Source organism: Podarcis muralis, chromosome 13 (assembly GCF_964188315.1).
Source record: "Podarcis muralis chromosome 13, rPodMur119.hap1.1, whole genome shotgun sequence".
NCBI lineage: Eukaryota > Metazoa > Chordata > Lepidosauria > Squamata > Lacertidae > Podarcis > Podarcis muralis.
Window position 1 is genome coordinate 20,034,408 of NC_135667.1, and position 23,456 is coordinate 20,057,863.

Genomic DNA, 23,456 nt, shown 5'->3' on the forward strand with positions numbered 1-23,456 from the left:
TTTATTTATATATATATCCCGAGGCTCCTCTCCCGAGAGCCCAGGAGTTCTGGTCCTCAGCCCTTTTCTATCCTGCCCTCCTCTGGTGCTGCAGCCCTGATGTCCAGGTTGTCAGAATGCTTGCCTTGCACTCTGTTCCTAATGACACTGAAGCCAGGAATCCTGTCTCTCATAGCTTCCCCACATTTCCACTCCAAAGGTTTCCCTAATAAATGGCTTCTTTCTACCTGGCCCCGGAAACCCTGATGACCTGGCCACGCTCCCTTTTCCTGCACCCACCTTCCCAACTTGGCATCCCTGCTAAACCCACATCCTACTGGAGAACCCAGGAAATCTTGGCAGCTTCTTTCCCACCCTCTTTCCAAAAGCACTACATCCCTTTCCTAAGGCTCCTAAGCAGTCCTTCATTCATCTTCCTGCTGACAACTGCTAGGCATCACCACCTTCCAGAATGCCCAGGATTCCTGTCTGGCTTTCAAACTCCCTCCTTTACGTGGATACTGAGTTGCTTAAGTGGTCATTCATCCGCTCTGCATATAGCAGAAGGTCCCAGGTTTGGTCGCCGGCATCTGCAGGTAATGCTGGGAGGATTTCTGCCTGATAACCTGGAGCGCTACTGTCAGTCAGTGTGGACAGTATTGAGCTAGACACATCCAGTGGGTCAGACTCGGTATAAAGAGGAATCTGTGCCCCCAGGAATCTTGGCCCATAACCTTTTCCTTCAAACTGGTCTCTGCCTAGTCTTTTTTCTCATAATAGGAACCTAGACATGTGCTGGCTATTGGGCTCTGGTGGCCAAAGGGATGCTGAACTTAAAATCCTGAAAGCTTTCCTGATATATCTATGTGTGTTGGAGCCAATCCAGGCTAAAAAGCCAGGAAACGTAAAAAATACCAACCTATTAATATCCCAGCCAATATCCTGAAATCACTCTTTTTTAAAAAACCCACAATTTTGCATCCTGTTCGTGGTATCAGTTTGTTACTCCATGGTCTGTTTTTGCTACTGTATTATGTCTGGATGATCAGAGTAAGTGGAATATCATTGGAATGCAAAATAGAGCCTTGTATTTTAAGGCGTTACCCATTTGCCTTGGGCAACAAGGACGGGAAGGCAGGCAAGGGAGTGGGTTGGTGAAGAAGTGATGGAACCTCATCCATCCTCTGTCCCCAGTGCAGGAACAAGACAGGCTTCCAGATGAGGGAAGCCCCTTCACAGAAATGCAGTCTGCTTCCGGAGGAGGAGGGTGGGCTTCTTTGTATCTCCCCTCCCTCCCCTCAAGGCTAGTACATTTGATTTTTGGCAGGCTAATAACCTAGGTGGGCCTATGTACAAAGCTTGTCTAAGAAGCAAAGAGGCACAGGGGCCTCTTAGGTTGAATGAACCAACTGCGTCTTTATGAGGTCATTCTTGCCCCACTCTTTTCCATCTTGCATCTTGCTCTTTTTAAAAAAATCAATATAATGCCACTTGGGTTTTCCAATTCTTAAATATTTTCTGGGGGAATGTAAGGAAGCCAATCTACAATTGACAGCTACGTTTCATAAAAGCAGCCTTGCAGGTTACTTAATCCATGTAACCCATGTGGGGAAGCTGTTGGCCTGGAGAATAGAGGAAGAGAAAAAGAACCAACCCTCCTCAACTTTACACAATTACTATTTTTTAATTGCCAGAGGTAAATGGGCAAGTCGAAGTGATCGGCAGTTGCCTGTACTGCACTGAGGCTCTTATCCAGGGGTCAGCAAACTTTTTCAGCAGGGGGCCTGTCCACTGTCCCTCAGACCTTGTTGGGGGGCCAGACTATATTTTGGAGGGGGGACGACCCAAATTCCTATGCCCCACAAATAACCCAGAGATCCATTTTAAATAAACAGACACATTCTACTCATGTAAAAAGACGCTGATTCCTGGACTGTCTGCACGCCAGATTTGGAAGGCGATTGGGCCGGATCCGGCCCCCAGGCCTTAGTTTGCCTCTTAGCGATGGGTTGGATTTTATCCTGGTTTATGTGTAGTTTTATCAGCTGGCCTGATGGTGGTGCTATTTCATATAGAATCGGTGATGCTTTATTTCCTCCAATGGTGGCATTGGGCTGGGTAGGGTATGTGATATCACATATAGAATCATAGAGTTGGAAGGGAATCTGAGGATCGTTTAGTCCAATCAGCAATATGCAACTTCCCCTTGCGGGGAATCGAACCTACAACCTTGGCATTGTGAGCAATGTGCTCTAACCAACTGAGCTATCCAGCTTCAAGATAGCTTGCTTGAGTTTGGCCCAAGCTCCTTAGGGCTTTCATCACCACAACCTCAGACCTGGCCCATTGGCAAATTGGCAACAGCGATCCTCTGCAGATAAGGAACATGTTCCTGGTAGCTTGCTGCTGTGAGCAGTCCTTGCACTAACTGCAGCTTCTAGAGCAGGTACCAGGGCAGGGCCACATAAAGCATGTTGCAAAAATTAAATAACTCCTTCCCTTTCCCCCTGCAGTTTTCTCCAGGCCACGGACCCTGCTGAGCACCCGGGAGAAGCTGGCTCAGCTCCGCAACAGGAGGAAGAGGCCCCGGGACGACAAGTTCGACGATCTCGTGAGGGACATCCGGGCACACTTCCGGGAGAGGGAGAAGCTGTTCCAGGGCTTGTGGGAGGAGGAGAAAGCCCAGCGGGAGAAGGACCGGAGGCTGTGGACAGCCGAGATGGACTGGATCCGGCAGATGTGGGCCAAGAGCCAGAAGGAGCGAGAGGCGGCGGGAGACGGCAAGGAGGCAGTTGCGCCTCGGCAAGTCAAGGAGGAGAGCTGGAGCAGGGAGCTCTGCAAGGACCCTGAAGGAGGACCTCGGAAAGACACCAGCGTTCAAGAGCCCCTCCTCTTAAAGGTTGCCTGTGCTGTAGCAGCCTGTTGGACCTCTGCTCCTTTTTCGGAGAACCCAGGAGTCCAGATCCCCAGTCCCCACCCTAAGTCAATTTTTTCCAGTTCCTTAGGGTCGCCAAAGTGCCCTTTCTTAGGGCCTCTCCGATCTTATTGCTATTGTTTATTTGAGGGATATCCTGCAATTCCTCCCGAAGGAGCCCCGAGCAGCAGGCACAGCAGCAATAAAACCTTTTAAAATAAAACCTGAAAACAGCTTTTGGAAAAAATCTGAAAACATTCTAAAAGCCTCTTAACCAGTGATCTCAGGGTTATAATAAGTCGGCAGTGGTTGGTGCCCATTGTGTCGGTAGGGCAGAAGGCAGGGAGTCTGTCAGTAGGTGGCGCCAGAGACAATGGCAGGCCAGCTAATTCTACTTTTGCCCTCCCATCAGCCCATCTGTGTTCAGTTTTCCATGTGCTCAGTCGTCTTCCCGGTTTTTGTGGATCGTTTTTTATAAGAAGAAGCACATCCAAAATCCATATTTTAAAAACCTGCGTTTTGTATGCATTTCAAAAAAATACACATTTCTCTGTGTATTCCTTTCTAGAAAATATGCCTCTTTTCTCTCTTTTTTTGCACATTTTCTGAACCAAAACCGCATCACAGATTTAATCCCATTGATAGCTGTGTTTCCATCCAAATAAATGGCTGTATACACACAGCACATTTAAAGTGTACACACCCAATAATCCTATAGTTTAAGGATGCTGGGAATTTTAGCACATTGAGGGATACACTACAGCTCCCAGGATTCTTGCTGTGTGTGTGTGTGTGTGTGTGTGTGTGTTCGCACACTTTAAATGTATGTTGTGTACCTAGTTGAGGTTTAGCAAATTAGGCTTGAAGTGTAGACTGAACAAATTCATCCTCCCGACCCTACACCTGGCCCAGTATTGTCTGCTCTGTCTGGCAGCACCCTGGGGGGTCAGTGGTCTTTCCCCATCACTGGCTCTCAACCAGGGGTTGAACCAAAGCATGTGGTTGGGTGTCCCTCTCCTGCCAGATTCTAGCATCATTGTTGGTCACCTTACACTGATTCAGACCCTTGGCTGATCTAGCTCAGCATAGTCTACTCTGACTAGCAGTGGTTTCAGGCAGGGCTCTTTTCTGACCGGAAGTGCCTGGGATCGAACCCGGGGCCTTCTGCATCCAAAGCAGATGCTCTACAGTTGAGCTATGGCCTCTTCTTCGCTTCATTAAAGAATTCCATCACTGCTGTCCTTTGCTCACTCGACCTAAAAAATAAGCTCCTTTGATCTGGTTTAGTTCCAAATTAGCTTGCACAGGATTGTGCTGTTGGTTGATTAATCGTTTAAGCTTTAGCTGATTGGATCCATTAATTAATAGCTTGGATATATGTAGATTTGCATATGGCAGTACTTTGGGTTGTGGGGTGGGATGGATGAATACTTCCTGTGAATTGCAGCCGGCACATGCCCTCCAACATTTCTCCAATGAAAATAGGGACATCCCATTCCACAATGATAATTTTACCATTTATACCCACACATGTTACTGGGTTGCCCCAGCCACTCTGTACAGCTTCCGACATATAAAAACATAATTAAACATTAACAAAACTTACCTATACAGGATTGCCTTCAGGTGGCTCGGGGATCGGATAGCTCCATACCCTCCAACATTTCTCCAATGAAAATAGGGACATCCTAAAGAAAAGTGGGACATTCTGGGATCAAATCAGAAACCGAGATGGCTTCTCTAAATCAGGGACATCCCTGGAAAATAGGGACACTTGGAGGGTCTGTGGCCATATCTTGGAATTGCTTTGTATGTGAGGAAGAATGTGGAGAAGACATCTTTTATTTGCTTGTTTAAGACGGGGTTATGCAGCCTTACAGGCACAGTTAAACTCATTTCTTAAAGACATGTAGAAGCATCCAATTGCAACACTAAATACGGCAGCGGTTTTAAAAGCCCAGCACACTTTTGGTGATACATTCAAGTTCTTAAGCTCTGTTTGAAAAGAAGAAAGATGGAGTTCACAAACCTGGGTGTCCCTTTAATTTTTTGTTTTCTCTCCCCACCCCTTTTTTAGACCTGGCTGGAATCCCACGGCCGTAGTTTCGGGCATTTCATAGGCGGAGAATGGCTGAAGCCGGACGGAAGGGAGACCTGCACCACCAAGAATCCTACCACAGGTAGAGGCAGATGAGATGAGCTCCACAGCTTAGGGGTTGCCACAGAGCATGCCCTCTCCTGCCCCCTCCCCAAGCTTCTTGGGGAAGCTAGAGAGCCAATGTAGTGTGGTGGTTAAGAGCGGTAGTCTCGTAATCTGGGGAACCGGGTTCGCCTCTCCGCTCCTCCACATGCAGCTGCTGGGTGACCTTGGGCCAGTCACACTTCTTTGAAGTCTCTCAGCCTCACTCACCTCACAGAGTGTTTGTTGTGGGGGAGGAAGGGAAAGGAGATTGTTAGCTGCTTTGAGACTCCTTTGGGTAGTGATAAAGCGGGATATCAAATCCAAACTCCTCCTCTTTTTCTTCTGCAGACAACCAAAAGAGCTTCTCCACTTATTTTTCTACCATGAGGGTCTCTGTAGGGAAAGAGGCAGTCTGTGTGGGGCCTGAGTTGTTTAGGGCTTTAAACACTAATGTGAGCGTTTTGAATTTGACTCAGAAAATGGCAGCCAAGGCAGCTGTTTTAAAACAGGGTTTACATGAGATCTCGATGGAACTCCAGCCAGTAACCTGTCCACTGCATCTCGGACAAATGGCTTTTCCTGAGTCGTCTTCAAGAGCCGCCTCATGTAGAGTGCATTGCAATAATACCACAATATCCAAAAGGTCTCTTGCAGATCATCCAGGGGTCTCCCAGTGGACCCCAAACTGCCTTCTGTCCATTCCTGTTTCAGATGCTGTCAAATTGTCAAACAGATTAATATTTCTGGTTTTTTAAGAGACAGAATCTGACACTGCTTTTTTCTTTTTAACATAGAATTCCAAAAAGCTGCAGGGGTGTCTGGTGGGGCTGTCTGTTATTCTTTGTGTGAATTTTAAAGCTCAGTTCCTGTGATGTTCAGAGATGAAAAAGCTATCTGTGCAAGCAGTGGCTTATATCTAGATGTTGCCCTCCATCCATACAAGGCTTTTGATCTAGCAGTGGGAATCTTCCTGGTGGAAAGAGGCGGGGAAGCTCCCCCTTCAGTCCCCAGCACCACCTCCTACCCTGTTCCAGAAGGTCCCTCACCCAACCCTGACAACCCTCTGGAGCAGGTTTTTGGATGGTGGAAAGTGTTGCAAGGGGGCAAGGGGAATTGGTGAAGGAGCCTCCTATACCCCTATCTTCTGAAGGTAGTAATGGTTAGATCCAAGCTGTTTTCTAAGTATATTTGCATATCTTGGTTCTGAGAGCTGCATTGGTGTGGACTGGGCAGGGAAGGTAAGGATGGGCGGGGAACACATTACAGAGCTATTAACCAAGGTAAGCTGAGGCTGAAAGGCTGTTTCTGAGTATTGATATTACCCAGATGTAGTCTTTTTCCAGGGGCCTAGTGGCACCTCCATTGCCCTTCTTGTTTCCAAACTGGAATGGCTGTTACTGCTTTGACCAAAATAGTGAGGACTAGAACCTTCTTCTTCTCTCTCTCTCCTTCTTTGTCTTCATCGTCGCCTTCAACTGCTGGATTCTTCTTAGCTTAACACAGGGATGAGCAGTGGCCCTCCAGAAGTTGTTGGGCTCCAGCTCACATCAGCCGCAGCCAGTCTGGTCAAGGGTACTGGGAATTGCAGACCAACAACATCTGGAGGGGCTACAGATTCCCCATCCCTGAAATGGCTTCTGCATCCTTCCTTCCACAATGTGCTGATGCCTTTGCAGAGTTGCTATAAAACCAGCCCTGGGAGTGGTGAGAGAGACTTCTTCTCCTTTCTTCCACACCCCACAGGGGAGCCACTGGCCACCACCCTTCAGGGCAGCACAGAAGACGTGGACGCAGCGGTTGATGCTGCCACCGAAGCGTTCAAAACTTGGAGCCAGCTCCCTGGCCACGTCCGGGCCCGGCACCTGTACAAGTAAGTGGCCAGCCTTTTCTGACTCCTGAAAACTTTTCCTAGGCTTCTTTTGTTCCCTCCTATAAAAACTGTGCAAGGCACTTTTTCAAAGTTTGGATAGCAATAACTTTTACTCACAGTGCCCTTTGCACTTGTTAGATTCAATATACACGTACAAGGCAGGCAGGTATTACCTATGTTACTAATGTGTTATATATAGATTTATCGGCAAGACTAGCATTCTTACAGACACGGACTAATTCCCAGGCAGGCAGCGGCTGAATAGATCAGGCCTACTGCTCAGCTGCTCTTAACAACACAAAAAGACTGTTATTAGCAGGTATAACTGTGTCAATTTACACAACTGCCTCAGGCACAAGGTATCAGACCTCACAAGGTCCTTTCTTTCTTGGAATGTTGCAGCCCTTGTGAGTATCAGCCCTTTACAGTGGTAACTCGGGTTACAGATGCTTCCGGTTACAGATGCTTCAGGTTACAGACTCCTCTAAGCCAGAAATAGTACCTCGGGTTAAGAATTTTACCTCAGGATGAGAACAGAAATCTCATGCCAGCAGTGCAGCGGCAGCAGGAGGCCCCATTAGCTAAAGTGGTACCTCAGGTTAAGAGCAGTTTCAGGTTAAGAATGGACCTCCAGAACGAATTAAGTTCTTAACCCAAGGTACCACTGTACTTAGCATTTTGGATGCTCATCTCTCACATAAACAGGCGACCTGCTTCCTCTCTTAAGGTGTCATGGCTCCCCCCTTTTTACTGTGAAATATACAAAGGCCCTTTGGGTATTCTCTGAGGCCCACCTTCACTTGACTGGCAGCCATCTCTTCTTCCCCCTCTCCCCAGCGTGGCCAGGACCATCCAGAAACACCAGCGTCTCCTCGGCCTCCTCGAGAGCCTAGACAGCGGGAAGCTGATCCGGGAAGCCCGAGATGCAGACCTGCCGTTGGTCGTCCGCCATTTTTACCATCACGCCGGCTGGGCCCAGCTGATGGAGGTGGAGATGAAGGGCTGGAAGCCTCTTGGTGAGTTGGAGGGGCTGGATAGAGTTCCCAGGGCAGAGGGGGGCCTCCACCCCCTCCTCCTTGCCCCACCTTTCCCCGCTGAACATGGCAGCACCTCAGCTCACTGCCCTCTCCCTGTTTTTTTAACACTGCGGTTTCTAATTGTGCCCAGAGGTCCAATAAAAACCCAACCTTCCCTCCAATAGGTGTTGTGGCAGCTCTCATTCCCAGGAGTTTCCCGCTGCTGACTCTGACTTGGAAGGTGTGTCCGGCGCTGGCCATGGGTATGTGAAGTGGAGGGAGGGCAGTGGGAGCATCTGTTGACCCTGAGAAAAGTGACAAAAATGGCACAGTGGTTGGACTGGAGCTGGTGGGACTCGGGTTCAAATCTCGGCTCAGCTCGCCAGCTGACTCGGAAGAAGGCTCCACAGTTCTGTCAGTTTTCTTGAGCTCTAGTGACAAGTGGGGATGTGGAGGGTGGAAGAATCTCTCACCCTCCCCAACTTTCCACACCATTTCATACTTTTGCAAACCTTTAGCAGGTGCCCTCCCAAGTCAGCTTTGCATAAAAATTGTTTATATTTCATTGACACGCTGGCTTATTTTTTCACTATTAAAAAAAACAGAGACGTGAAAACTGGAGCTGTAAAATATCAGGGCACAGTGTATCCTGTTGGGATAACTCCTGGATCCACCTGGAACATAGGAGCCAACTCCAGGGGCCGAGGTCCCTTCGGCTCCCCTCCCCAGTAAAATATTTGAGGGGGCCAACCCCCCACAAAGTTGTTGAGCATTGCCTTTCAAGCGGTGTGCATGCAGCATGTCTGGTGATCGATTATTCAGGGCTTACTTGGCCCCGCCAATATTTTATTCAAATTGGCACCTCTGTGGCCTGGAGTGTTTTTCACTAGTTTTCACCGGTCACCTTCCTGCATCCCCATATGGATGTGAATCTCCTAGTTCCAGCTGAAGGGAAAACAATGTGCCTTCTTGCATCCCTAGCAAGCGAGGTTGTAAACAGATAACGGGGGACCAGAATGTGTGATTCTAGTCTTTGCTCTCTTTCCTTGGTTGCCAGCACAGCATGACCAGGGCGGAGTGCAGACTACAAAGCTAGGTATTTCGTTTGCTTTCTTCTTCACATCTTCTCCTTTTCTCTCTCTTCCCCTCAACCTGCCCCTCGTTTCTTGCCATATAGGAAACACCATAGTCCTGAAACCAGCCAGCTCCACCCGGCTGACGGCTCTGCTCCTGGCTGAGATTTGTGCCCAGGCTGGGCTCCCTCCAGGAGTCCTCAATGTCATCACAGGTGACCAGGGGCTGGGAGAAGCTTTGGCCGCCCACCCAGGCGTTGACAAAGTGGCCTTTGCTGGCTCTGCTGAGGTGAGTGCTTCTCTCCCCTCAGGGAAGCGGCTTAGAATAGCCCTGGTTTGGGGCCTCACAATTCCGGTCTCCATTACCCTTCAGAAAGCTGCAACATTCTGTCCCTGCGGCTTATGCATGAGTGCAGTTGGCATGCTCCTTTGCAGCTGATGGATTTGCAGAAATTTTGCTTTTCCATTTCCTACGTTTTTGATGTGGTCGCAGCCGGCACTGTTCACGTGACTTCTTTCCTTCTGGGTTGCTTCTACACACCAGGTGGAGGAGGGGCAGCAAGGTTGGCGCGGGGCAAACTTCTTGGCAGAGCCAATCCGGTGCTCCTGCCAGCAGGTATTCACCGCGCTAACCTCTCCTCTCCTCTCCCCTTCTCCGCCTCGGTATGCCACAGCGACTCTGATGGAGGGAGGCCGGGTGAGCAGCACAGCCCTGCCATGCTGCCCGTTACCGATTAAACGTTGATAGAGAGTTATATTGCGGGGCTTGCTATTTCCAACGCCGAATTCTAAATTGTTCAGCCTTGACAAAGTGATGCTCCGAAAGGCGGCCCATGAATATTTTAAAAGAAGTGTGCCGCCTTAAATACTCACAAAGCCGTGTTCTCATGTGCACGGACCCTGTGCCATCGCTTCAGGTGGGCCGCAGCCTGCGCCGGGCCACTGCTGGGACTGGCAAGAAGCTGTCTCTGCAGCTCGGAGGGAAGTCGCCCTTCATCGTCTTTGACTCGGCTGACCTGGACAGCGCCGTCGACGGGCTGGTAGATGCTGTCTGGCAGAACTGGGGGCAGGTAGGTTGAACTGGGGGTAGGCAGACTGAGGCCTAGAAAGGTCATTTTTAAATTACTATTATTTATTGAATTAACATAAAAATAATAATAATAGTAATTTAAAAAATAGTAATTTACTATTATTTATTGAATTAACATAGGGACGCGGGTGGCGCTGTGGGTATAACCTCAGCGCCTAGGACTTGCCAATCGCATGGTCGGCGGTTCGAATCCCCGCGGCGGGGTGCGCTCCCGTCGTTCGGTCCCAGCGCCTGCCAACCTAGCAGTTCGAAAGTACCCCTGGGTGCAAGTAGATAAATAGGGACCGCTTACCAGCGGGAAGGTAAACGGCGTTCCGTGTGCTGCGCTGGCTCGCCAGATGCAGCTTGTCACACTGGCCACGTGACCCGGAAGTGTCTGCGGACGGCGCTGGCTCCTGGCCTATAGAGTGAGATGAGCGCACAACCCTAGAGTCTGTCAAGACTGGCCCGTACGGGCAGGGGTACCTTTACCTTTACCTTTATTGAATTAACATACTGCTGGGGCCCCTCCCTTTCTATCACAGAGTTGGCACCTAGTAGCCTGCGGGTCTGGGGCAGCCCCTACATTTTGCCAGGCCTCTGGTAGGCGTTTTGGCTCTTGCTGAGGAGTGGGAGCTGAACGCGGGCCTCCCAAGCCTCTCAGTCTGGCCCTCAGGATTCTTTCCATGCCACTCTCCCTCCTTCAGGCAACATTGACCCTACTTCCCACCCACCCTGTTGCCTGACTGGAATGAAGTCCTTGAACTCTGGATAATGCTTCTTCCTTGCCTGAATGGAGGATAGAGAGGGATGGGTGTGGATCTGTGTAGAAAGAACTGTTCGCTACAAAGGTTGCTCCACTCCCTTTTTTCCTCTGGCGTGTGGCCCTGGGAAGGTTGCCCAGAAAGGAATGTGGCCCTTGGGTTTAAAAAGCTTCCTCACCCCTGATGTAGTAGGAACTCTGACAGGTTTTTCAGCCATGTGGAAGAGAAAATGTTTCTCCAAAGCTAGGCAGGTGTTACCACATACAGTGGTACCTTGGGTTACGTACTTAATTCGTTCTGGAGGTCCGTTCTTAACCTGAAACTGTTCTTAACCTGAAGCACCACTTTAGCTAATGGGGCCTCTCGTTGCTGCCACGCCGTCGGAGCACAATTTCTGTTCTCATCCTGAAGCAAAGTTCTTAACCTGAAGCACTATTTCTGGGTTAGCAGAGTATGTAACCTGAAGCGTATGTAATCTGAAGCATATGTAACCCGAGGTACCACTGTAGAGTGCAACAGGGTTGTTGTTTTTTTTGGGGGGGGAGTATTAATTTGGTTGAAATCAATTCCCTCAAGATATTTGGCGTTTTCCTCCCTTCCTCAGGCCCGGAGTGCCGGGTCTCAGCTGCTCCTGCAGGAATCCATTGCCAAAGACTTCGTTCAACGCCTGAAGCGCCGAATGGGGCAGCTCCGCGTGGGGGACTCTCTGGACAAGGCCGTGGACTTGGGAGCCCTGGTCAGCGAGAAGCAGCGGCACGCCATCGAGGGCCTAGTGGAGGAAGCTCGAGCGGAAGGCGCTGAGGTGAGGGGCTTGGGCCTCTTGGGGCTTCTGGAGAAGGGGGGTGGTCTTTAAGGCCACACACACACCATATGTTTAAAGTGTTGTGATGCTACTTCAAACAGACATGGCTCAGAGGATCGGAGAATTGTAGAGCTGGAAGGGACCCGAGGGTCATCTAGTCCAACCCTCCTGAAATCCAGGAGTCTTTCACCCAACGTGGGGCTCAAACCCATGTTCCTGAGATTAAGGGTCTCATGCATTACCACCTGAGCTATCTTGACATGGTTTCCCCCAAATAATCGTTGCGGGGGCGGGGTGTAGTTTCTTAAGGGTTGTTAACTGTCGCCCCTCACAGAGCTACGACTCCCAGAATTCCCTGTGAAGAGGGGCCAGTTGTTAAACCACTCTGGGAATTGTAGCTCTTGCTCAGGCGCATGACAAAGCATTATTCCAGCAGGCATTTTACAGGAGCGTTTCCGCTTCTGTTTGGTTTTATGACGATTTTATTGTTCTGTATGATTTCTTTTCTGTACACTGCTTAGCAAATAATTAGCAGAAGCTTTACATTTTAAAATGTGCAATTTCAGAATGCTTTTGGCACGGTCTGTTCCTGGATTTTTATTTTTATTTTTTTATTTTTTTAAAATCACCTGGTTTGTAAAATATGTCGCCTCCTGATTGCTTTGCCTTTTTAAACTGTGTTATGCTCTTGGGCATCTCAGTGATGTGATATATAGAAATAAACCATTTCCCTCCCCTTTTAGGTTTTCCAAGCATGGGCATCCCTCCCATCAAGTGGGCTGTTCTACCCTCCGACCTTAATCACCGGCGTGTATCCTACCTCCCGTTGCGTCAGGGAAGAGGTAGGAGAATGTGACTGCCAAAACTTTAGACCCATAGTTTTCTGGTTGGTGTGAGTTCCCCCACCCCCCAAAAAAAGATTAAGCAGGGGACATATTAGTTGTTCATAATTGTCCACTTGTTGAGCCTGTCTAGGAAATACAACTAACCAATAAGAGAAAAGAGAAGGGAGCCCTCTTTTGGCAGAAATCAGTATTACCACATAAAATACTGTTTACCAAAGAAATGGTATAGAAATGGTTTGGAAGATGGTTTAGAAGAAAAGTTTGGATTTGATATTCTGGTTTTTTCACTACCCGAAGGAGTCTCAAAGCGGCTAACATTCTCCTTTCCCTTCCTCCCCCACAACAAACACTCTGTGAGGTGAGTGGGGCTGAGAGGCTTCAGAGAAGTGTGACTGGCCCAAGGTCACCCAGCAGCTGCATGTGAAGGAGCGGGGAATCAAACCCGGTTCACCAGATTACGAGTCCACCGCTCTTAACCACTACACCACGCTGGCTCTGCTTTACTTTACACTTTACTTCAGATGTCCTTTTTATTGTCATTTTTATTTATGATAATTCGTGCTCATGATGGAATCGAGGTGGTTATACACAGTCCCACTTCAATACTGTTAGTGTCCGCAAATGTTTTGGGGCAGACATGCTAATGCACGATTATGGCGTCAATGATACGTTGCAGAATACACTTGCAGAAAGACACCAGTATGGAGGGACCTCAGGACCGGCTAGAACAACAAAGTGGGCAAATTTTCACCAAGACTCCTTTATCAGACTGGATATTAAGCAAAAAAAGGAGCACATGGGTAGTGGTGGTAAATACGTCACTGTGTGCAGCCAGAAAAGCTCCAGGCGGGTGTAAAAAGGTATCTGACTCAGCTCCTGAGACAGAGAAGCGACAGCTGTCCTCCCTTTTGGTTTCTCTCTCTACCTCCTAATTAAAAATGCAAAGGGTTCCTTGTAATACAGAGAGGGACAGGAGGTAAAAAAAGCTCCACCATGCTACTCCTTACGAAGGCTGAGGATTTAATTGCAGGTGATGACTTAGTCACAGAGCGGTGGTTCCCCAAATTTCTCCCTCTCTTCCCCTGCTTGAAAACTGCTGAGGGTCTTGATGCACCACTTAATAGTTTTTCCTGCCAGATGTAGCAATCGCAATGCGCTGTGCTGGATGCTGTGTAATCTTTAAGTCTTATTTTTACAAGTATGCCACGAACCACCTGAATGAAGCTTGTGGACCACTGACCGCCATTGGGGAAACCCCTGGTATGGAGTGAATAGAAGCTAAATTGGGTAGTGTGGCCTAATGGTTAGAGGGCATATTGAATTCCCTCCCCACCCCAGTGGGCAAAGCCCTAGCATGGCAGTCCACGCCTGTATGGCATCTCCCTTCAACTACCAGGGCCTGTTTCCATATTCTGCACTATAAAAACCCCCTTAGAGTTAGTCAAAGCAAGGGGAACTTCTTCTCCTTGACGTTGACGTGGGTGGGTGTCCGCCCCGTTCTACTGACTCTCTACCAGATTGGAGAACTGGTGGAATGTCTGTTTACAAAACTTGGTTGATTAAGATAAGAATCTGGTTCTTTTTCCATCCTTTTCTCCAGCAAGTAAAAATACGTCAATAAATTAAGTGATGGTCAATGTGCTGCTCTCGTTCATAGAATCATAGGATTGTAGATTTGGAAGGGACCACGTGGGTCATCTAGTCCAACCCCCTGCAATCTTTTGCTTAATGTGGGGTTTGAAACCACAACCCTGAGATTAAGAGTCTCGTGCTCTACTGACATTGCTGCCTGAGATGGCCACTCCTCTCTTCCTGACAGCAGAGCAAAACCTTGCTAAGGAATTAAGAGGCCCACGCAGAGCAATGGCGTAAAGAATTCCTGCCTTGCAACCACAGAAGACTTTTTAATTTTTGAGCTTTCCGCATGCACTGCTCTTGTGCTTCCAGTCCTGTCTCAACCCTCCCAAACCAGGAGGACTGGAATCTTGCATGAGTTTTTCAAGACCTTGCAGTCATACCTCGGGTTAAATACACTTCAAGTTGAGCGTGTTCGAGTTGCACTCCGCAGCAACCCGGAAGTAACGGAGCGCGTTACTTCTGGGTTTTGCCGCTTGCACATGCGCAGACGCTCAAAATAACGTCGCGCGCATGTGCAGAAATGGCAAAAAGCGACGCGTGTGCGCACAGACGTGCCATCACTAGATACGTTTGCCTGTAGATGTGAACGGGGCTCCGGAACGGATCCCGTTCGTATCTAGAGGTACCACTGTACTTGGAAAATAAATACAACCCAGGTGGTTAAGAAAGCCCAATAGAAACTCCATCTCCTCAGAATATTGCGAAAGAATGATGTCAATCAACATTTGATGATCTGCTTCTACCGGTCAACAATAGAAAGTGTCCTTTCAACTACATCATGGTGTGGTACGCTGGTTTGACATCAGCTGAGAGGAAGTGCCTACAGAGGGTGGTGAATACAGCACAAGATATTATGGGCTGCCCTGTGAATCCGCTGGATGAAACAGCGGAAGAACATTGCCTCAGGAGTGTGAGGAAAATTCTCAGGGATGATTCACACTGTGGCCGGCACTTTCTTGAGCTCCTGCCCTCAGGCAGAAGATATAGAAGCATGATTAGTCGCACCAACAGGGTAAAGAACAGCTTCTATCCGTGGGCTGTTAGGCTGCTGAATGAAAAGATAACAACAGGGCAACTGACTTTCGGGTTTGGTGGGTGTGCGTCAGTAAACGAGGGGAATTAAGACTAAGAGAGCTGAGTGGGGGGTGCTTGTGTAATCTCACTGTATACAAGTGACAGTGAAGTATTTCAATATTTTAGCAAAAGAGCTTTTGAGACAGGGTTTTTTCTTTTCTTCTTGTGACATTCTAGGCAGGCATAGGCAAACTCAGCCCTCCGGATGTTTTGGGACTACAACTCCCATCATCCCTGACCACTGGTCCTGTTAGCTAGGGATGATGGGAGTTGTAGTCCCAAAACATCTGGAGGGCCGAGTTTGCCTATGCCTGCATTCTAGGATTGGACTACGCTGCATGTCAGATCCTAGAATTCTCTTCCTACCCCCCTCCCTCTTGTTCAAAATTTGTTCCGTGTGTTCCAGATCTTTGGCCCCGTTCTGGTATCATTGACTTTCCGGACAGCCAAGGAGGCATTGGCATTGGGGAACAGCACCCCCTATGGGTTGGCTGCCAGTGTGTGGACGGAGACCCTTCCCCTGGCTCTGGAAGTCGCTCACAGGTAGGTTTTGTCACTCCAGTCTAGCTTTCCCAACCCACCAACACAGAAGTTTGCAAATCACCTGGGAGACTGTCTCTGATCTGTTCTATGCCTGCAGTAGAACAAGGCGGTAGAATCATGAGGTGGTAGAGTGAAATGTTTCACTTCAGAATGCAAGTGGGGAATAGCATATTTTAAATGGTCTTCTGCTTTATTTTATTTTTTAAATCTTCCCTGCAAGTAAAACAAACAAGCAGGGAGAAAGGCTCTAACCCAGGGGTAGGCAACCTAAGGCCCGGGGGCCAGATGTAGCCCAATCGCCTTCTCAGTCCAGCCCGCAGATGGTCCGGGAATCAGCCTGTTTTTACATGAGTAGAATGTGTCCTTTTATTTCAAATGCATCTCTGGGTTATTTGTGGGGCCTGCCTGGTGTTTTTACATGAGTAGAATGTGTGCTTTTATTTCAAATGCATCTCTGCGTTATTTGTGGGGCATAGGAATTCGTTCATTTCCCCCCCCCTTCAAAATATAGTCCAGCCCAGCACATGGTCTGAGGGACGGTGGACTGACCCACGGCTGAAAATGATTGCTGACCCCCACTCTAGCCTATCCTGTTCCATTTTGTGCCTAGTTTTGCCTTGCAGATAAATGCCCTTCGCCCCTGTGTTCTGAAGTGGTACGGTCCATTCTGCCGCCTCCGTCTCATTCTGCTGCCAGGCTTTGCACGGACCACGCGGAGCAATGTGAGGTGTTTTCCAAAACGCCTCGGAACCTGAGTTCCCTCAGGACATTTAAGGAGCCCTCTGTACAGGGCCGGCCTTCTCTGACCCTCTCCCATTCCACCTCCCCAGTTTGCAGGTGGGGACTGTCTGGATCAACGGCCACAACATGCTAGATGCTGCATCTGCCTTCGGGGGCTACAAGGAAAGCGGCTATGGCCGAGACGGAGGCAAAGAGGTTAGCTGGAGAAGCTGGCTTCATGCTGGCGCAGAGGGATCTCTGGGGTCTGGCTCTGGTTCGTTGGGGGGCGGGGATACAAAATAAAACAATTTGACTTTTCGCTTTTATTATCTTCTTTGCTCAGGGCCTTTTTGAGTACGTGAGACCAAACTGGCAGGCTCGCCCGCATCCCGGCGCTGTGGATCTGGACTTCAAGACCTTTGCTACCTCACAAGGGGCTGAAATCCCCTCGGTTGCTGCAGACAGTAGAGTCCCACGTTCCTCAGCGTCTGACCTGGAAGGAAACATTCCAAAGTAAGGGTGTATTGGGCCAGATCCAAACCTCGCATTCAAAGCATGTGACTCCCCCCTCCCCCCCAGAAATAACCCTGGGAACTGTAGTTTGCCGTGGGTCCTTGGAATTGCAGCACTATGAGAGGGTAACTACAGTTCCCAGGATTCTTTGGGGCTTTAAATGTGCTTTAAATCTGCCACCTAGAATGTGCCTGCTTTCACTGTGCCCCTACTCCAAACCCCCTCTCCAGAATTATGCTTTAAATGTAGGGACTTGGGGTGGGGAGGAGAATTTGCTTTGGTAAAGTTATGCAGCCCAACCAGGGTGGATAAAAATCAATGATTTTTTAAAAAATAATAATAACCCAATTTTTTTTATTTAAATCAGGTTTTTTTATTTAAATCAGATTTTAAAAATAAAATGCTTTTGGGGGTGGAAATCTTTCTAAAGATTTCTATTTAAGTTACATTGTAGTCCAACGGCTATTCATCAGGAAATAAGGATTTGTTTTAAGTTTTTCATATGTGCTAAAACTCAGTCTAAGTTTTTTTTTTATTGTTTAAGCACATCAGTTAACAAACATGGATAAATATGCTATAATGTTATTGTTTTAGTTAAATAAATTGTTCAAATTGTTACTAAGGAAATTATTATTTTTCTCCTTCCAATAAAGTAGAGAAGAAAAGTTGTCCAAATATAAACAGTTAACTTATTAAACCTCACAAGAATTTCTTAATTATCTATGTATTTCTAATATAGCAGTATAACCAAATCAGTAATTTTTGATATAACAATAAAAACTACTCTGAAAATTTGTTATTCCAAAAATGAAACCTTCATCTGGTTGTAAATATTAAGTTTATCCTAGCAAGAATCAGTCTTTCTGGAAAAAATAATGATTTAAATCAAGTCTTACTGACTAGTGATTTAAATCAGTTTGATTTAAACCAAATCTACCCTGAGCCCAGCCTCAACAGTTCTTTCCCCTAATCCTTTGCAAGCCCTTCCACCTTCTCTTTTGTGCTTATGCTCAGCAGAACCACTGGAATGGGTGGCTTCCTGAAGAGATGAATTGAGGAGGTGTCTATTTTTCCCCATGGAAGAATTCACTGTGAGAATGGGGTTACACAAGCCTTTTCTTGCGATCTTAATTCACAAACTAAAAGTCCGGGAATTAGGGGGTTTGTGTAGTAGGGCTAAGCAAGAAATCTGTGCCATTTTGGACTTCGTGACAAAAGGCGACATTCGGGAAGTGTGGCGTTTTCTCTGAACCAAGCAGCCCAGTGAGCTAGCGGCACAAAATGCTGGGCCTTTACCCCTTTCCCTTCTCCTCTGTGATGGCAGTGTGGACCGAAGCTACAAGCTGTACTACGGGGGTGCGCAGAAGAGGCCAGACTCCATGAGTTCCCGAGCCGTCCTTGACCACGCTGGCAAGATAGCAGCTTACGTGGCCGACGGGGGCATCAAAGACATCCGTAATGCTGTGGAAGCCGCCCACAAGGCTGCTCCGGGGTGAGTCTGAGCAGGGGAAGGAGGTGGGAGGCAGAGGAGAGCCACTGCCTCAATGGGAGTCAGGTAAGCAGTGGGGCCTTCAGGGTAGGGCTTGAGGGTTTGGCCCCACTCAGCAGAAAGGGACCCCAAAATGCAGACATTTTACCATTCAAAGAGGACTGTCCACATTAAGTCCATAAAGGCCTCATTCACATTTATTATTATTATTATTATTATTATTATTATTATTATTACAGTGGTACCTCAGGATGCAAACGGGATCCATTCCGGAGCCCCATTCGCATCCTGAATGGAACATAAGACGCGGTGGTGTGTCTGCACGGGTCGCGTTTTGCCACTTCCGCGCATGCGTGTGACGTCATTTTGAGAGTCTGCACATGCGCATGCGCGAGCAGCGAAACCCAAAATACAACCCAAAAGCACGCAACCTGAAACGTATTCAGCCCAAGGTATGACTGTATTAAAATTGATATACCGCCCTATACCCGGAAGTCTCAGGGCGGTTCACAGAACAAAATCAAACTATAAACCACAAAATACATAATCAAAATAAAAACAACAACCCAATAACAGCCCCGCCCCCCGCTTTTTTTAAGGGAATAGGATGTCAACCATGATACCACTTTAAACAGCCATGGCTTTCCCCTGAGAATTCTAGGAACTGTAGTTAAGGGTGCTGAGCGTTCTTCGGAGACCCCCTATTCACTTTGCAGAGCTGCAATTCCCAGAGTGGTTTAACAATCAATCCCTTTTCCCAGGGAACTCTGGGAATTGTAGCTCTGTGAGGGGAATAGGGGTCTCCGAAGAGCTCCCAGCACCCTTAACAAACGACACTTCCCAGAATTCTTTGGGGGAAACCACGGCTATTTCAAGTGGTGTCCTAACACTTTAAATGTGTGTGGTGTGGATGTGGTTTATGTCCAGAGCCCAAAAGTACTTCACTGCTGCCTCACTGCAGGTAAGACTATTCAGTCCTAAATAAATAACTTAATGTAACAGAAAATACACAAAGCTCTGCTATGGAACTGTAAAGCAGGGGGTGCATTGGTTCTCCGAAAAAGTTTCGAGGTCTCCAGGGTTCATGAGGCCCCAGATATACCTTTATAGTTTTGCCTCCGTTGTAATACAGTTCAATATTTTTTACATGCATTTGGAGTCACTGATGAATGTACAGTATGTCACTTTTTAAAACAAGAAAACCCCACTTTGATTAATTATCTGATAACGAAGCATATCCTACAAGAGTAACAAGTCTTTAAAATGTCTTAATTGACGTGACAAGATTGATTTGCTATGAACTGCTCTGTTTACAAGAACAGCAATTATGCATTGTGGTGCTTCCAAGGGAGGCCAGGGGGCAGAACTCTCCGGAATTGTGATTAGGCTCTTGTGAACAATTTTGGCACATGCACACAAACAAAAAGAGGCAGGCGAATCGCTCGTGGCATCGCGGCTCCTTTGTTTGGCCAGGTGTTTCATTTCTTGAGTCAGAGACAAGTTTTTCTTCGCCGTGATCTTGACAAACCAACAGAAGCAACAGTCTTTGCCATATTATTGGGGAAAGATTGCCGTCCTGCCCCTTGAGTCAGTTGGACTGGCCTCCTCCCCACCTCCAGGCTGACAATGGGTGGCCCGGGTTTTCAGAAGGGCTTCCTGCCCCCCCCCCTAACCTAACGTACATAGGCCTGGCTGCCTCCTGCTGAATCAAATAAATTGGTTCATCTAGAGGTGGGGAACTGGATCCATGCAGCGGGTGGAATCGTTCTCTCCCCTGCCAGTGCAGGCCAAAATCCAACCAACTGCCAGTTGTCTGATGCCACAACCAGGTGATCTTTTGGATCTTTCAAAGCCCTCTGTGCTTTGAAGCTGCAGGGGCAGGAGGCTACTGGTCTTCCGAAGCTCTCTGATCCCCAAGCTGCCATACACAGAGCTTTGTGCAGGGGCTTTGCTGATTGGCAGTGCCTGCGAAAAGACAATGGCAGTCGCCTTTCAACTGAGCCATGTTTTCACCTGTCCCACAACCTCAGGTGTGTGGCAGGCTCCGCCCTGTTCCCCTTCCAGGCATTCTGAGGCATGTCTGCAAGGTGCTGACAGACGTGCAAGTTGAGAGCCTTGCAAAGGCCTGTTTCCTGATCGCGTGCATTTGCCACAAGGTCGCTTTTGAAAGGTACTTCCAGGCTTCTTTAAATTGGCCTTGCATTTCGGACCTTATGCATGCAAAGCAAGGGCTCTACCGTTGAGACAAGGCCTCTGAAGGTACCACCTTGCAGCAGTGGAACTGAGCCTGAACAGTGCCTGGGCCTGGGGATTTGCAGGTCCATTGTTCCATAGCACAAGGAAGGTGAGATACAAGCAGGGATGACGCGTCCTGTTTTGCCGCTTGAGAAGTGCCGCCCTGCCCTGTGACACTTGGTCTGTGACACTGGCGCAGATTTCTCCTGATGCCGCATGATTTTGGCAACATCTAGCCAGAAATCAGCGCTGATGGCAGCGACTGAGGCATCAGGGTGCCCATGGAGGTGCTGTCCCTACCTGAGGCAATGGCTTTATCCCACCTAATGTCTGGGCCGGCCCTGGATGCAAGTGTAGGAAAAACCAAAGGAAAATCCAATTCCAAAACGTCTCCTTCCTCCAGAACATTTCTTCCACATAATGTGGACACACAAAGCCCTAAACACAAAGCCTTCTTGGTAGACGCACCCGCTATGTGGAACACCCTCCCACCAGATGTCAAAGAGAAAAGCAACTACCAGACTTTTAGAAGACATCTGAAGGAAGCCCTGTTTAGGGAAGCTTTTAATGTTTAATAGTCAAAACAAAAAAAAATCCTTCCACTTTTTTTTTTTTTTTTTTTTTGACTATGGCAGACCAACACGGCTACCTATCTGTAAATGTTTAATAGGTTATTGTATTTTAATATTCTGTTGGAAGCCGCCCAGAGTGGCTGGAGAAACCCAGCCAGATGGGCAGGGTATAAATTATTATTATTATTACTACTACTACTACTACTACTACTACTACTAAATGCCCAAATAGGCAAAGGAATGACTTTCCTTATTTATGCTGGGCTTTCCTTTCTTGGACAGGATGGGAAACTTGTAGGCCTCTGGAAGTTGGTGGGTGAAAACTCAGCCCCAGCCAGTGTGGCTAATGGCCAGGGATGCTGGGAGCTTCATGGATGGATGGTTTTTCTTTTGGTACACCGCCCTTCCTCCCAAAAGAGCCCAGGGCAGCAGACAACAGATGATAAAACAGTAAAAAATTATGTGTAAGAGAATGCAATACAGCTGCAGGCAAAAGACGATCTCAGTTGTAAAGCCTTGTGGAGAGATGAAGGCTGTAATCCAACATCATTCTTCTCTATTTACTGGCACCGGTTGGGGAGAGATACGCCTGGGAATCCCTATACTAGTAAAGTAACTTGGCTGGCTTTGGGTGCTACGCAGAGCGCCTTATAATTATTATAAGTTTTTAATGTTTACTGCTGTATTGTGTTTTTAATATTCGGTTGGGAGCTGCCCAGAGTGGCTGGGGAATCCCAGCCAGATGGGCAGGGTATAAATAATAAATTATATTTATTTATTTATTTATCAATATATAAATACACTGCCCATCTGGCTGGGTTTCCCCAGCCACTCTGGGCGGCTCCCAACTGAATATTAAAAATAATACAGCACCAGACATTAAAAACTTCCCTAAATAGGGCCGCCTTCAGTTGTCTTTTAAAAGTAAAATAGTTGCTTATTGCCTTGACATCTGCTGGGAGGGCGTTCCACAGGGCAGGCACCACTACCGAGAAGACCCTGTGCCTGGTTCCCTGTAACCTCACTTCTCGCAGGGAGGGAACCGCCAGAAGGCCCTCGGCGCTGGATCTCAGTGTCTGGACTGGACAATGGGGGTGGAGTCGCTCCTTCAGGTATACAGGACCTCAGCTGTTTAGGGCTTTAAAGGTCAGCACCAACACTTTGAATTGTGCTCGGAAACATACTGGGAGCCTTGGGCAGGGGATGGGCTCTTTCAGCTGCTCTGCCTCAGAGCAACTAGGCCTGAGAGTCGGCATCAAGGTAGACAGACCAGCGGTGTGATCTGGTGCAAGGCAGCTTCCCCAGTGCATAATGGGAGTTGCAGACCCCCGGGCCTTTGTCGTTTCCCCCCAGAGGGCCTTTTTCTCAAAGATGCTGAGCCCAGGGGACTTTGCTCAGGTGAGAATCTCAAAGTCCAGCAGCGCCAAAGTGGCAGCCGGCCAGGTGGTGATGTAAGCCAGCTGCAGATAAGGCACGAGGGGAAACCGGGGGAGAGGAAAAAGGAGGTTGCATTGTGCTTTGTTTCATGATTAGCATGATAAGGTGTGCGTTTTCATTGGTTTTTATTTGTCTGAAAACTGCCTAGAGGACTTTGGTCAATGGGGTGGTCTGGAAATGAAATAAAGTGGGAAGTGGGAGGAGATACGGCAGGCAAATACACCTGCTGGCTTGCCAGAGCTGCTCCGTTCTCAACCGCGACATCTCATATCTCGCAGGAGGCTGGGCTAGCAGCCTGTGTTCTCTTCTGTTGTTTAGGTTTTTTTAACAGCATCACCAGGTGTGATGCAAGTGGACAGGCCCCTGCCCTGAGGAGTTTACAGCCTAAAATTTGATGCCTATGGAGGAGACAAAGAGAAAAGGAGGGAAGGCCGGTGTAAACCGAGAAACGATATGCCACTGGTTTTGGTCCTTTTCTTAAAATAAGGATAAGGTGACACCCATAGTCATCGATAGGCCTGTTTCCTAGTAGTCGTGATAGCCAATGAACCTGCAGTCCAGCCTCAGACGCCGTATGCTTCTGAAAACCAGGTGCTTAAGACAAACACTGCGAGAGAGCGCATGCCTCCCTGCCATACCTGTCAGGCTTCCCAAAAGCACCTGGCTGTGGTCACACTGGGAATCCGGAATCAGAACTTGATGGACCAGGGCAAATTTCACG

General features: G+C 48.1%; 1 protein-coding gene across 2 annotated transcripts in view; it reads left to right on the top strand.

Moving 5' to 3' along the window:
- ALDH16A1 (aldehyde dehydrogenase 16 family member A1) overlaps window positions 1-23,456 on the top strand; it is a 44,559-nt gene that overhangs the window by 2,300 nt on the left and 18,803 nt on the right. For both annotated transcript variants that reach the window (XM_028751978.2, XM_028751975.2), the window contains exons 3-15: window positions 2,493-2,878; window positions 4,971-5,073; window positions 6,819-6,945; window positions 7,783-7,961; window positions 8,147-8,224; window positions 9,139-9,323; window positions 9,952-10,104; window positions 11,472-11,669; window positions 12,413-12,511; window positions 15,633-15,769; window positions 16,600-16,705; window positions 16,833-17,002; window positions 18,327-18,494. In XM_028751978.2, the coding sequence (XP_028607811.2) occupies window positions 2,493-2,878; window positions 4,971-5,073; window positions 6,819-6,945; window positions 7,783-7,961; window positions 8,147-8,224; window positions 9,139-9,323; window positions 9,952-10,104; window positions 11,472-11,669; window positions 12,413-12,511; window positions 15,633-15,769; window positions 16,600-16,705; window positions 16,833-17,002; window positions 18,327-18,494 (2,089 nt within the window). The remainder of the gene's footprint in view (window positions 1-2,492; window positions 2,879-4,970; window positions 5,074-6,818; window positions 6,946-7,782; window positions 7,962-8,146; window positions 8,225-9,138; window positions 9,324-9,951; window positions 10,105-11,471; window positions 11,670-12,412; window positions 12,512-15,632; window positions 15,770-16,599; window positions 16,706-16,832; window positions 17,003-18,326; window positions 18,495-23,456) is intronic.